General features: G+C 37.8%; 1 protein-coding gene across 7 annotated transcripts in view; it reads right to left on the bottom strand.

Annotated features, from left to right (window-relative positions):
- Positions 1–12,207, bottom strand: part of PHF20L1 (PHD finger protein 20 like 1) — a 54,546-nt gene extending 42,339 nt beyond the window's left edge. For all 7 annotated transcript variants that reach the window (XM_062570638.1, XM_062570639.1, XM_062570641.1 and 4 more), the window contains exons 1-5: positions 12,079–12,207; positions 10,850–10,955; positions 2,128–2,299; positions 1,895–1,979; positions 1,034–1,122 (exon numbers count right to left, since the gene is read on the bottom strand). In XM_062570638.1, the coding sequence (XP_062426622.1) occupies positions 1,034–1,122; positions 1,895–1,979; positions 2,128–2,299; positions 10,850–10,932 (429 nt within the window). In that variant the 5' untranslated portion in view covers positions 10,933–10,955; positions 12,079–12,207. The remainder of the gene's footprint in view (positions 1–1,033; positions 1,123–1,894; positions 1,980–2,127; positions 2,300–10,849; positions 10,956–12,078) is intronic.
- Between the last annotated feature and the right edge of the window lie 843 nt (positions 12,208–13,050).

Below are 13,050 nucleotides of genomic sequence, written 5' to 3'. Positions count from 1 at the left end.
CAGCAGTAGCCTGAATATGGACTTCAGTTTAATCTCTTTAAGGAAAGGCAGTATAAACAGTACAAATGTTGCCTGCACAGTGATCCAGTGTTTAGATGTTCAACCATAACATACAGCCACCTGCAACATGGAGGATGAGGCCAGGATACAGAACCGTTTTCAAGATAGTTCTTGTCTCCATCTGCTATTGTCACAGGAGCAAAATATAAACTGTTGCAACAGTAATTGTGAAATATCTGAATTTTCTTCGTCCCAAAGAAAACTGAGCAAATAAGAATAGCCTTTTCACATTTCTTATATCCAAGTTTCAAATAGTTTCAGTGGAGTTACTTCTCATTAATTATGAAAATAGTTATCATGCAAAATAAACCCAAAAGTATATAACTGGTTTTGATATTAGTTTTTTTTTTTCTCTGAAGTACAGCTAGAGACTAAATCATATCCTGTTTCACAGCCTGCATCCACATCTACTCAGAATCTCCTCTTTAAGAGCAACAAAGACGTCATCAGAGGTACAAGTATTACTTATCTGTCTGAACTCCTAAAAGTTATGATACAGGGGAGAAAAAGCCCACACAATGGTGAAGTTAACAAGAACACGTGGGTAAAAATCTATCACTGTAACAAGCCAAGAGTGGGAAAGAGGGGCAGGGGAAGGAAAATCACTAGCACAGACCATTGGTAAGCTAAAGCTTTCTACTGAAAGGCCACAAACTAAAAAAAGAAAGACTTTTTTTATGGGAGCCCCTGTGCTTGTAACCTCCATAAGACAAAACTCCAGAAAAAGATTAGTCAGCAGTCTAGACATTTCAGATAGAGGCAACATTACCAGAGCAGCGCACACTCCAAGGCACTGCAAGCCTCATCCATAAAATTGTTGAAGCAAGATAGCGAAGGATTCAGAATAAAAAGACTGTAATCTAAAACAGTTATGCTAGATGATATTTTTACTAGCTTTCAAGGCTCAAAGTATTACCAAAAAAAAAAAAAAAAAAAAAGTAAGAACTAACAAAATGATACCTAATATTCTTACCTGCCCTTTTGCATCCTCTGGCATAGATTTGATATGCATCCTCTTAAGGCATCGAATAACACCATCATAGAACTGTACTGTGAACGTTCCTACAAAAGGATTGATATAATTACTATAAGTGGTTAGGAAACAAGTACATCACATCACTTGATTACCTAAATGTTTTGCAGGCTACATGAACAAAGCAACTCCACATTAACTACCTGCAGGATCAAGAATTCATAAAAAATAATTAAAACACCTGCTGTTATACTGTCACTTCTTGTCCACTTGCACAATTCCAAGCAAGTTTAAGAGGTCACTTTTGTTCATACTAAATTGATTGATTCAACGTTTATGCTACCACTACAGGGAAACAATTTAATTCACAACCAAATGCTCATTTGGTTTAAACTACAGTAAAAACTCTGAATCCATTCTATGTTCTTTAAAAACCATCACTCTACTGTGAAGCACTGCATCTAAAATAAGTTTTTTCTTTTAGTTCTGCACTTCCATTATTATTCTACAATCAACAGAACTTAAAATTTTCTTATTTTCTTGTATTCTAAAATAATGTTTTTAACACAGTGAAATCAAATCATCAAAAGTACAAAGTATTTATAAGACTATGCAAAGAATATTTTTCTCATTGCTGATGAAACATTCAGCATTTTATCTTCTAGGAGACATTCCAGTTTTTTAATTTTCTACAGACAAAAGATCAAATCTCTTGCTAAATTTGGTAGAATAGAAACATTTTCAGCAGTATATTGAGGTCATAAAGGAAGCTTTATATACATGCCACTTTTAAAGTGGGCTACAGCTAGAGCATAGCATATGCAAACAGCCCTTACAGATGGATCATATACGAATACATACCCTCTTTATTAATTGCTTCAATCTTTGCAGGATAATATCGACAGTCTGTCCAACGAGCTAAGACTTCTTCTCCAGGTTTAAAATCCTGTTTTAAAAATTAAGTTATTAATATTTTAAATATTTAGATCTTTTCCTATAAAGTTAAGCATTGTGCACTAGAGAGATTTAATGTAGGAAAACAAATGTAACAGCTTACTAAAGAAAGTCAAAGTCAAAATAAACGTGCCACTTACAACAAATTCTTCATCATCTTTCAGCCCTTCTTTCCTTAACGCTGGTCGCTCCAAAGGTCGCAACCTATTGCTGTCCCAGTAAATCCACTCATCATAACGATGACTCCAGCGTTCAAAATGAACCAACATCTTCCCTTCTTCATAGTCTATCTTCTCAATACGAGATGGATACCTTGAATGAAAAATGCAAACTGAAATTCAAAAGGTTTTTCTAGGGTTGTTTTTTTTTCTGTTTTTGATACAACAACATTTGTATGATCATTCAAAAAGTCATATTAACACTTTGTACTGAGAAATCTGAATCTGAAAAAAGATGTTAAATTATTATTAGTAGGATAACGTTTAGATAGCTGCACACTACTATAATATCATCAGCTGCATTATAGGTGATTAAATACAGACATAAACCTCAAACTACCAGACTAAGGCTGCTTGAAATTAGTAATAGAAGTTTGTGCATAGTTGTTTTAAAACTTGTGCTCACTTAAGGCAAAAAAAATAAAAGGATTTATGTTTGCTTGTATACGGGCAGGAAATCAGCTAGTTTTAAAAGTATGCTCATTACCTTCAACATCAAATGTTTCACTAAAATGTTCCATTAATTTCAGACAAATCCAAGCATCTGATCAAAACAAGTCAACCAAACATTCCACTAATCTAAGCCACTTATTAAAGATCAGCTTCAATAATTTCACTGCTATTAAATCTGATTCACAGTACTTATGTTTAGCAGTCACTTCCTTGTAACTACATATCCACTAGAATATGCAAATCTTAAGACGTGCATTTTACTCTCACAAACGCTGTACCTACTCAGAGCTAATCAGAATTGAGTTGAAAACAAAACAAGTCTTTGGTATCCAACTTTGCGGGTGTGGCAAGGATGTAACATGGATTCAAATGACCTTGTGGTTTAGGTACCATAAAATTTAAATTACAGTTGTAGGAAAAACAGTAAGTTCCTCTATCTTTAGCAACTGCTATTACTCAGTCTTATTATTCGTTTCAATAAAGCGAATTACTTCACAAAATTGTAGTAAGGTAGCAAAGTTAATAACCGGTTTTGTCATGCTACTCTAAACTATGAAGTGCACAGAAAACTGGAAAGAGGCAAAAATTGAGCTTCTCCTCTTAAGAGTATTACAACAGATCCAAATGCACAAAATCTGCTATAAAAAATGCATAAAAAAAATTAAAAAATAATAAAAAAAAATTTCTCCAGTTTATATTCTGAGTAACAAAACAAAGCTGGAAATAGCTTCTAATGTCCAAACACAAATAATGGTGCAATAGAGAAGGTTATGGATGACCAGAAGTTAATAAAACAGGCATTGAGAAATACCACCACAATAAAAAGACTTCATTTTTGTTAGTAGATAATGCATTTTTCTACCAAAATGCCACTGTTTAGCAGTATTAGAGGGCAGAACTTGGTGTGTCAACCTCCAGTCTTACTGAATATTCCATTAGCCAGAAATACTATTGACATATACAGGAATCCAGTCAACATGTTCTAATTTTCAAGTATTTTCTATTCAAAACATCGAGGTTAAAGAAGTCTTTAACACTACATTCTGATTAAGATACAGAAGTTTAAGCAGCACAGGTTTTCCTTCTTTCCTGGTGAGAAAAGCACAAAGTACCACTGTCTCAACTTGCTCCTTTACTCATTTTCCAGTCCTGCTTCTTCAGGAGTAGCACTACATAGAGCTTCCCAACATCTAAATATCTCAGACTAGTTTACTAGAGTTGCAGAGCGAGAAAAACTCTCTAATCTGCTTGGTTACTACTGCAACTGCTTCAATCACATCTTATCCTCACATCAGAATGTATGAACAGTTCACCTCCTGTTGCACTTCTCTCATCCATACATTTCAGAAATTCAAAACATTTTCACAGCCATTCCTTAAGTTCCTATCTTCTTTTCATTGAACTTTAAGAAAAATCAACTTCTCAAACTGCAGACTCTCAGTTGCCAGTCTATGAAAAATACTTTTTAAAAAAAAAATTAAAGCTCCACTGGACTTCTCAAAGCAGTAACAGGAATCTCCTAATGCCTCTAAAGGGCACTGACAAACACAATTAAAAAAAAAAAAATCAAATGAGGATAATGAAATTGATACACTGCAAGAAAACAAAAACAAAAACCAAAATCAAATTCCTATTATCAACATTCTGGTTTATTAAACTTTGAGCACGGTTTCAAAAAAATAAAAATGAACCAAGGGATGGTTTTCCTAAGGTCCAATGATGCTTTCTTCTCACACATTTTCAGGTCACTGCTGCTACGAAATTAACCAAATATAATCTTATTAGTTTCTGGGTCATCTCAAGTCTTCTGATTTCAAGCTTCTTAAAACCACACATCAAGTGCCAGAATAAGCAGAAAGAGTAGCCAAGCAGAGGAAAAAGTTGATTTACTGTTAATACAGGACACGTATGAGTAAGAAGGTTACTTGAAAAAGCTCTGACTAGTAGTAAAGGAGATATAAGTAGTATTTAATAGACTGAAGGAAGGAAAAATACTAGAAGTGGAAGAGGACAGGAAGTTCTGCTTTGCAACAATTAAAAACAAGAGCTTATGCCCAAGCACTGAGACTGGAGTAGTGAAATGAAGGACAAAAGATGACTGCGCTCTTTCTCACTAAAGGAGGAAAGTTCAGGTTAGTTAGAGACCATCAAGAACTAAAGCTAAGGCTACTTCATGGAATTCAGTGATATCTGTCAAGGGAAAATCTTTTTCTAGGCACCTAAAGGGTGATGTGCCCACCACGGCACTGTCTTAGAACAGTTCCCTTGCTACATGTTTATTGTCGTATGGCTGGTAAGCCTAATCATCTGGCCATCAGCAGTAAAATTAGCATTCCAAGCACTCTGTATATAAGAAAACAAAAAGGATAAACTAGCAAAATAAAGTAGAATGCCTTGGAAAGAAAAACGGGGAGAGAGTGAAATACAGGATATAGCTTATAAACAAATAAAACCAAAGGTGATGCTAAGGAAAATTCAGGAAGTCACATATCAGGACATTAATATATTTTGAAATATTAAGAAGTAAACTCAGAATCAGTTAATAAAAGATGCAAAGTATTTAATCTCATTAGGGATCACTCATCAGAGCTAAGCAAAACCAGCATCAAGTGTTTAGTAGTTTATTTGTCTTTGACAAAGAAATTCTGCTAATCAAGTTGTTTAAAAGTTTTACAAAGCTAAATCTTACAAGAATCATGTAATTACTACAACACACCTTTATTCCAATAAATTATGCTTCTTAAATGTAAGTTATTAAGCTGACTAGCTGTACAGCGGCTGCAAGATGAATAAAACCAAAACTTGCATTCAACCTCAATCTTTAGAAATGGAAGATTAGCTAATCTCTTAACCACTCAGACTATATATGACTGGTTATTAAGTAAATCAAAAATAACTTTGTATAGATTTAGCAATAAGATATTACCCTCAACATCCACTAAATTTAGCCACACAGTGTGCCACAAATATGTATTAAGAGTAATATTTCATAATACCGGTCCCTCAGTGAAAACGAGTAGCTTTTTGTACTTGGATATATATACTGCAGAATTTACTACTGCAAATTTTACATTACATAGAAATATTCTTTTGTTATTATGTCTTTTATACAAATTGTACAAAGTTTGTACAAATTTGCTCTACAAATGTTTCATAGGTAGGTATTTCCTGCCAATAAAAGAAAAAATAGCAGCAAAAATAAGAAAAGTTGATACTAAAGTTTTAAGAACCCTAGTAACAATGTATGCAGAAATGACAAGAAGTTCTTCTTTACTGAATAAAATTTCTTCATCTCATTAAGACTGAAATTCAAAAAACATGTTCTTTTGACACTTCACTCAAACTTTCCTCATTAGAATTTAGTAGGTTCTTCTGATCATTTTCAACCAATAACTAACTTCATAGAAAGAAATGCACTAACAGATTTTGATAATTCGTATTATGTATACTAAATCTTTTGCTGAATACAAGCAGTGTTGGTATTTGTTCTGTTGGAAAAAATTCGTTTGAAAATGGCTATGTCTGATAGAGAAAACGAACTATATGAAGAAGTTCAATCAGTTGCAGAACTACAAGTAGGTAATATGAAGAAGTATTACAAAAGGGAACCTAAACATGCTTTACAGTACTGAAAAGTGATGATTTCTAAGGGCAAGCTACCTACCAGTCAGGTTATTTCTCCACACACACACCTACTCCCAGTACTCTATACTAAGGGATTTGCAAAGATTCCTCTAGCACAAATTGTAAAAAGGTTAAAAAAAAAGAAATCTTTTTGAAGACTGAGAAAAAGGTCTTTACCATTTACAGAAAAGAACAAAACAAAAAACCCAGAGCATTCCTGTTCAATAATACAAGTGTTCTTTTAGTGAGAAGGATCAATAATCTGCATAAAAAAAAAAACACTGCAAGCATGCTGGAAGCTGTATTTAAAAATCTCAATAAAGTCTCATTCAAATTTTCAAATTTCAAATTCTTTTTTTTTTTTTTTAAAGAGAGCAGTAAGATTATTGTTGGCTGATGAATCTGCTTAATTTAAATAAAGCTCATTTGCCATACTCAAGTTCCAGTGATTCCAACCCATGAGAATTACATAACTTTATTTATAAAGCTGCAAAATTCATGCAGCTTATGTAATTTAAATGAGGTAGTACTGGTCAGACAATCAGATATGCAAACAGGAAAAGTTTAGTAGTAGATGTCAGTTTTCATTTCTTCACGCTAAAAGAAAACCTTCAAACACCCATTTTCTCCGATACAGTCGACAGATATTAATGGACAAGAACAGTATTTTATACTTTTACATCAAAGTTTTCCATTTGGCCCTTCAAAAGTGATCAACAAGAAGTGAACTACCCTATGAAGTAGGAAAGCAACTATTTTAAGAGATGGAAAAATGGATGCAAAAATGCTAGGCAATATGCCTAAATCCACACCTACAGAAAATCCAGAAACAGACACACATTTCCTCAATTCATGATAAGAAGTCTTTCCTTCTATTTCTCAGAGGATGTAATACTAAATGCATTCCATTCTGACCTCTCTGTAAATAGTCTTCCTGCATCTGCAAACTTTGCAAGCCCTTATTTCTACCTCCCCACCTTTTAACCTTTACTATACCAACAGAAAGAATCTTCACACTCCTTTCAAATATCAGGCTGTCAGGTATCTCAGTCAACTGAAATTCAAAGCAAGGACCATACTAAACAATAATTTCCCAAAATCTTAATAAGTTTTTTAAAAGATACCTCTTCCATATTGAGAAAAAAAAATCCATCCAGACACTTAAATACACCCATACTGTTATTCTGATAACTAACCTATTTGTGTGAGCTGTTTCCACTTCAAAACTGCTGCAAAGAACAAGTAACTATATTTTCTTCATTACCTAATTTATAGTTTAAACTTTTATAATCAGTTTTAAAAATCCATAGGCAGGATAATCACTTTTTCAGCGCAGTATCTGACACTACTAAGGGTTTTCTATGGGACAACCAGTAGAGAGCTGAAAACAGCAATAGCAGAACAAATTTAAGTAGGTCTAGAAATACATCAATTTTATACAAACTATACATCATACTCCCAGGAGGTAGCACTTTAAGAATCAACCTTGCAAATATGCACATACTTGCACATATGTGCAGTTTTACTGCTGTTTCAACATCTTAAATACTCATTTGTATTGTCAGCAGCAGAGTGTTGGGCATGCATGTGTAAGGGACTTCAGGAAGTCTTCAGTCCAATCTCCCACTCAAAGCTATGGGATCAGACCAGGTTGCTCAGAGCTTCATCTGCCAATATTGGAGACAGCACAAACTCTCCGGACAGCCTGCTCCACTATCTGACTATCCTCATGGGAAAAATGTTTCTCCTTGTATCTTGCCTTCTGAATCTCTCCTGTTTCAATCTATACTTCCTGTCTCTTCTCCAATCATGCAAAACTGAAGCACTGGCTACACCTTAACTACCTCTCTGTACGTGCTAGTGGGTTCCCTGAAAAATCTTCTCTTCTCCAAGCTGAAGAAGCCCAGCTTCCTCAACCTCTCCTCATAAGGCACATGCTCCAGGCCTCCAAGCATTTTATTTATTTAATAATTTTCTTTTATCAGTCAGTCCCACCTTACCTACTATCTCATGACAGATGATCATGTGGATTTTGAATAGAACTGCACTTCATAGTTCCTTTTGGCTGAGTTTAAATTTAACAAGTGGTACAAACACATTATGTCAGATGACCTCCCTTGTAACAATACACTACGTTTTTCACTTCACAAAGGAAATAAACGCAGTCACCTCCACAATAAAGCAAAACACCACCAAAAATAAACACACAGTTTGATAGCCTCTCCTTGCCGATCAGTCTGACCAGGCCTTCTTCTGTTCAGTATTTGTACAAGTCAAACGACATTGGTGACCCAAGCACTACATGCAAAAACTTCCCCACTAAAAGACAATGGTTTCTTCAAGCAATAGTGAAGGTACACAATAACCTTTCCAAAGTTGAAAGAACTCATCGAACAGAACAGCAAGTTTCATGAGATACATTTCATTAACTACTACACTGATGAAAACTTAAGAGCTCCAGAAGTGTCTTAGAAAGCAAAAGCAGCAAGTGACACTTTAGTAAAGGATTTTTTTTTCCAGAAACATTTTTTGATTAACATTTAAAGTTCATTACATCATGTAATTTGGATCGGTGCTTAAACAGCAGCAAGTTTTCAGAGAATGAAAAAATGAAAATTCTTTTACAAACTATTTTTGAGCAAGTGTTCTCAGTTACTTGTAGAGAGAAAGTTGAGTTAGGCAGTATTACTGCTCTTCAACTTTTGCTTTGTTAGAAACATACTAAAGAGGTTTCATATAAGTTAGGCAACTGTTTTCTTTGATGTTCCATTTCTACATGCAGCTGAGGGGAATGTGTACTGCTTATATATAGAAACAATTTTTAAAAAGATCTGCCACCCTCTTAGGCAACAGCTAGACAGCTAAGAAAAAAATAACAGACTTATTCTAGACTGTCATTCTAATAACAACAGAACAGTAAGCTTTCTCTAACAAGTGCTGTGGTTATTTACGTGAATATTATTTCATTGACTTCATTTCCAACAGAGGCTTGTTTTGAATGCTGCTGTAACTGCCAAATTTTAATATTAACTTCCTGCTTCTATATACAGTATCATAGAAGTTTACATTCACATGAACTATATCTTTTCTACTGGTGATCCAGCTGACAAGTCAATTCTTGGAAAGTTCAGAATACATCCTATTCTTCCTAAGAATACCAAATACTCAGCTGCATACTTTGCAACAAGACCCCTGCAAATCTAGCCAGGTACTCCAGAACTGATAAGTGAGCCTATCCTTTGGAAAGCTGGATGAATCTGGGGGAAAAAAAATCCCTATATACTGCATATTTAGTGATCTTGTTCCGATACCGTTAATCTGAAGAAATTTTTACATATTAATTTTGTTAGCTTATTATATTAATCAATTATCTTTAGTCACAGGAGCTCCTATAAGAAGTCAGTTTTATTAGAATTACTTTATTATTTTTATAGCACTACTCAGTTTCATTATCCTGGCATTCAGTTAAAGACTCAGTAAGTTGAAAATCCTCTTTAATAAATAAGGAGTGTTCTTTAAACCATATTTTCCTTTGAAGATATGCTTATTAAAACAAACATTTCTATTACTGTATTTAACTACACCTAAAATTAAAGCACAGCAGATAAAATGTGCCAACAAATCTGGGCATTTAACCCAACTTTTTCCACAGAGTAAGAAACTACTGGAGTAAACATCTGCAATCTACAAAACGCAGATTTCTCTAACACATAATTTGGGGTTTGCAGGATCAGATGCTGACATGAACAAGAACATATTCAATTCTGTAAGAATGCAACAAAAGCCTTTATATTTCCTAAACTGCTATCAGTGATTGATACAGACAAGAAAAACCACCTGGAGAGAAGTATCCACTACCTGTGTCATCCACTTTAAAAACAGCCAGAGTTTTTTCAAATTGAAATAACATGGCCAGCACATCCCATGCATTTAACCCATTCGTGTTAACTAAATTTTGACTAAGAATGTGTCTTTCAAAGGAACAACTCCTTTCACAGTATCTGGGCTGTGTAGTGTCATGTCTGCGTCCAGAGATTTGCAGCTTGTAATCTTGACTCTTGCTCACAATATGTCTGGGTGAGGCACAGTTTTAAGCTCATTATTCCTCCAATTATTCAATACAAATATGACCAAGCTTATCTATTTAAAAACTCTGATGAAGTACATTTTTCAAAAAAATCAGTTCTGTGTACCTGTAAAATTTGATTACTGAACATGATATAAATGCACTTGCATACCTTAGGACAAAAATAAAAGCAGCCTTTGGTCGTTAAAGTTTGCCACATTAACATATCCGATCCTGCACGACACTACGTTCCACACTACTCTGAAAATGCCTTTTGTTTAATATGATTGCATAAGAAATTAAAAAAAAAAAAACAGAAATGCTTTCTATGATTTCTGAAGAGATACTATTTTCTTTAAATATAATAATTTTAACAGATTTATTATTTTGACTGTCATGAAGTTCATGTGTGAAACAATATTGTTTTATAATCAGATGGCATAACTTGCAGCACGCACAATAGTTTTGTTCTTAGCAAATACCGTACAGTGTCTTCCATACCATTTTTGTAAATAGTCCAGTGCCTCCAAACGAGCACCAATCTCAAATGTGATTCCAGGACGATTTGGAGGCTTTTTACTCATCTTGATATTTTCTTTTTCACTACCTTTAGAGAAAAAAAGAGTCATTATTAAAACACAATGTTGTTTCAAAATATGTCATTAATGGCAAATACACGCCAGACACTTGGAACAGATGTGAAATTACTGTAGCACATTATGTTCCTATTGCCAATTAACTGCCTAGTTACTGGAAGATAACAGAAAATCCGTCAAGGCCAAGAAGAAGTATTCAAAAAGATTCACACGTTTGTATTCAGATTTCTATCCCTGCCTAAATACAGGCACCAACTTGAAGTCTAACCCTGGAGCAAGAAGATCCTGAACAAAAAACTCTGTTATTGTACTATATTGCAACTCCCTGACATCCTTTTGGAACAGCATTATCAGAGTTACCTAGAGCCAACTGATTTTCTCTCTTCTGTTGTGGAAAATGTCATGAACAAGAACAAAAAGGAAGTGTCTTACAAAAAAAATATAAGTGGCAAGATGACTGTGGTCTAAAAGACAGGTAATATGAAATTAATAAAAAAAAAAAGGAAAAAAATAAAAAAAGCTGCATTTAAGCTTTGTAAACAGCCTTGAGTCTCATTCACAGCACTGGGTAATTTTCATGTCCAAGTGCCTTTATTTTTTTTCAGTTCAGCTACTACTTAAGAATTATTTTTCTGGGCTACTAGCGTATTACTATTACCTTTATTACGCTTTATTAGCGCGAACTTCTGATCTGCTATGACTTTCATTACTGTGAAGCACGGAACAGTCCAGAGCCGAACGTGCCGGCCCCTGTGGAGCAGCAAGGGTGCCAGAGCGCAGAGCCACAGGGGACTGGGGTCCAGCCCACGACAGCGGCAGCACCAGGACCCTGCTTTCCGCCCGCCCCGCCGCGCCAGCGCCGGAGCCGGACCCCCGGCGGCCCGCCAGCGCCGGGCCGGCCCGCGCTGCCTGCCGAGCGCGCGGGACACAAAGGGGTCTTCCCGGGCCGGGCCGGCGCCCCCGGCCGGGGGCTGAGCGCTCGGCAGGCCGCAGCGTGCTGGCAGCGGGGGCCGCGGCGCGGGCAGGGCCCCGCGCGGCCTGGGCGCCCGCAGGGGGCAGCGGGGGCCCGCGCGGCGGGGGCTGGCGCCCGGGGCCGCCCCGGCTCGTTCGCTCGCTGCCCGCCGCGCTCCTTACCGTCTCCAGCGACTCCCAAGGCGGCGGCGGGGCCGGCGCGGCCCGCAGCCCCGGCGCGGCGCGGCGCCACCTGCTCCGCTCGGCGCGGGGGTGTCCAGCGCGGCGGCCGCCCGCCCTCACAGCCCCATCCTCCCCGCGCCCCGCAGCGCCCCGCCGCTGCGTCACCACCCTGCGACGGCCCGCGAGGCGCGGCCAGGCGCCGCCATGCCGCCGCCCCCGGCACGTGACTGCGGCGCCCCGCCGCGTAACGCGCGCGCGCGCGCGCGCGCGCGCTGTGAAGGGGAGGGGGAAAGGACGGGGTGGGGGTGGGAAGCGCGGGGAGACAAAGGGAAGCGGCAGCGCGCATGCGCGCGAGGCTGCGCGGTGATGGACAGCTCGGCTGGGGGCGGGGCGCGAAGTGGGGTTTCAACGGCCGTTAGCGCGGGAGGCCGGCGGCCGGGTGCTGCTTGTGAGGGGGCTTTTCGCCATGTTTTGTTCCTTTTTTTTCTCCCCTCCCTCGCTTCTTTTCCCCTTATTTTAAGGCAATGGGAGTGAGCAGGAGAAACCGTAAGGGTGAAATGAGCCTTGTGGAAAATAAATTATTTTTTGAAAAGCTTTGTTTTTCCATTGCCTTGCTGCTGTCTTTGGCCTGTGTTGGCTGCCCCAGGGGTGAGGGTGGTGGGATGCCCTGTCGGGATTGCAGGACCCGGGGAGCCTTGTGCTCTCTGTCCCATCTCAGCTGGGATGTAGTGCAAAGGGGTGATGTGCTTAAGTCAGCAAAGCCAATAAAATGCAGCTAGTACCTTCCACAGTAAAACTAGTGAGGAGTAACTTTAACCAAGGCTATTTTTTTAGCACAAAAACTACTTGAATACATAGTCTTGTCTCTTAGGAGAATGAGGATTTCATGACTGTATTGCCAGTCTGCAATTCCAAGTTACGAAAACTTAAATCCTCCCTCACTGAGACTTGACAGGTCTCATATTATTCCAA

Source organism: Rhea pennata, chromosome 2 (genome assembly GCF_028389875.1).
Source record: "Rhea pennata isolate bPtePen1 chromosome 2, bPtePen1.pri, whole genome shotgun sequence".
In the NCBI taxonomy this organism is placed as follows: Eukaryota; Metazoa; Chordata; class Aves; order Rheiformes; family Rheidae; genus Rhea; species Rhea pennata.
Note: the sequence above shows the minus strand (reverse complement) of the source record. Positions and strands in the feature narration are given on the sequence as shown.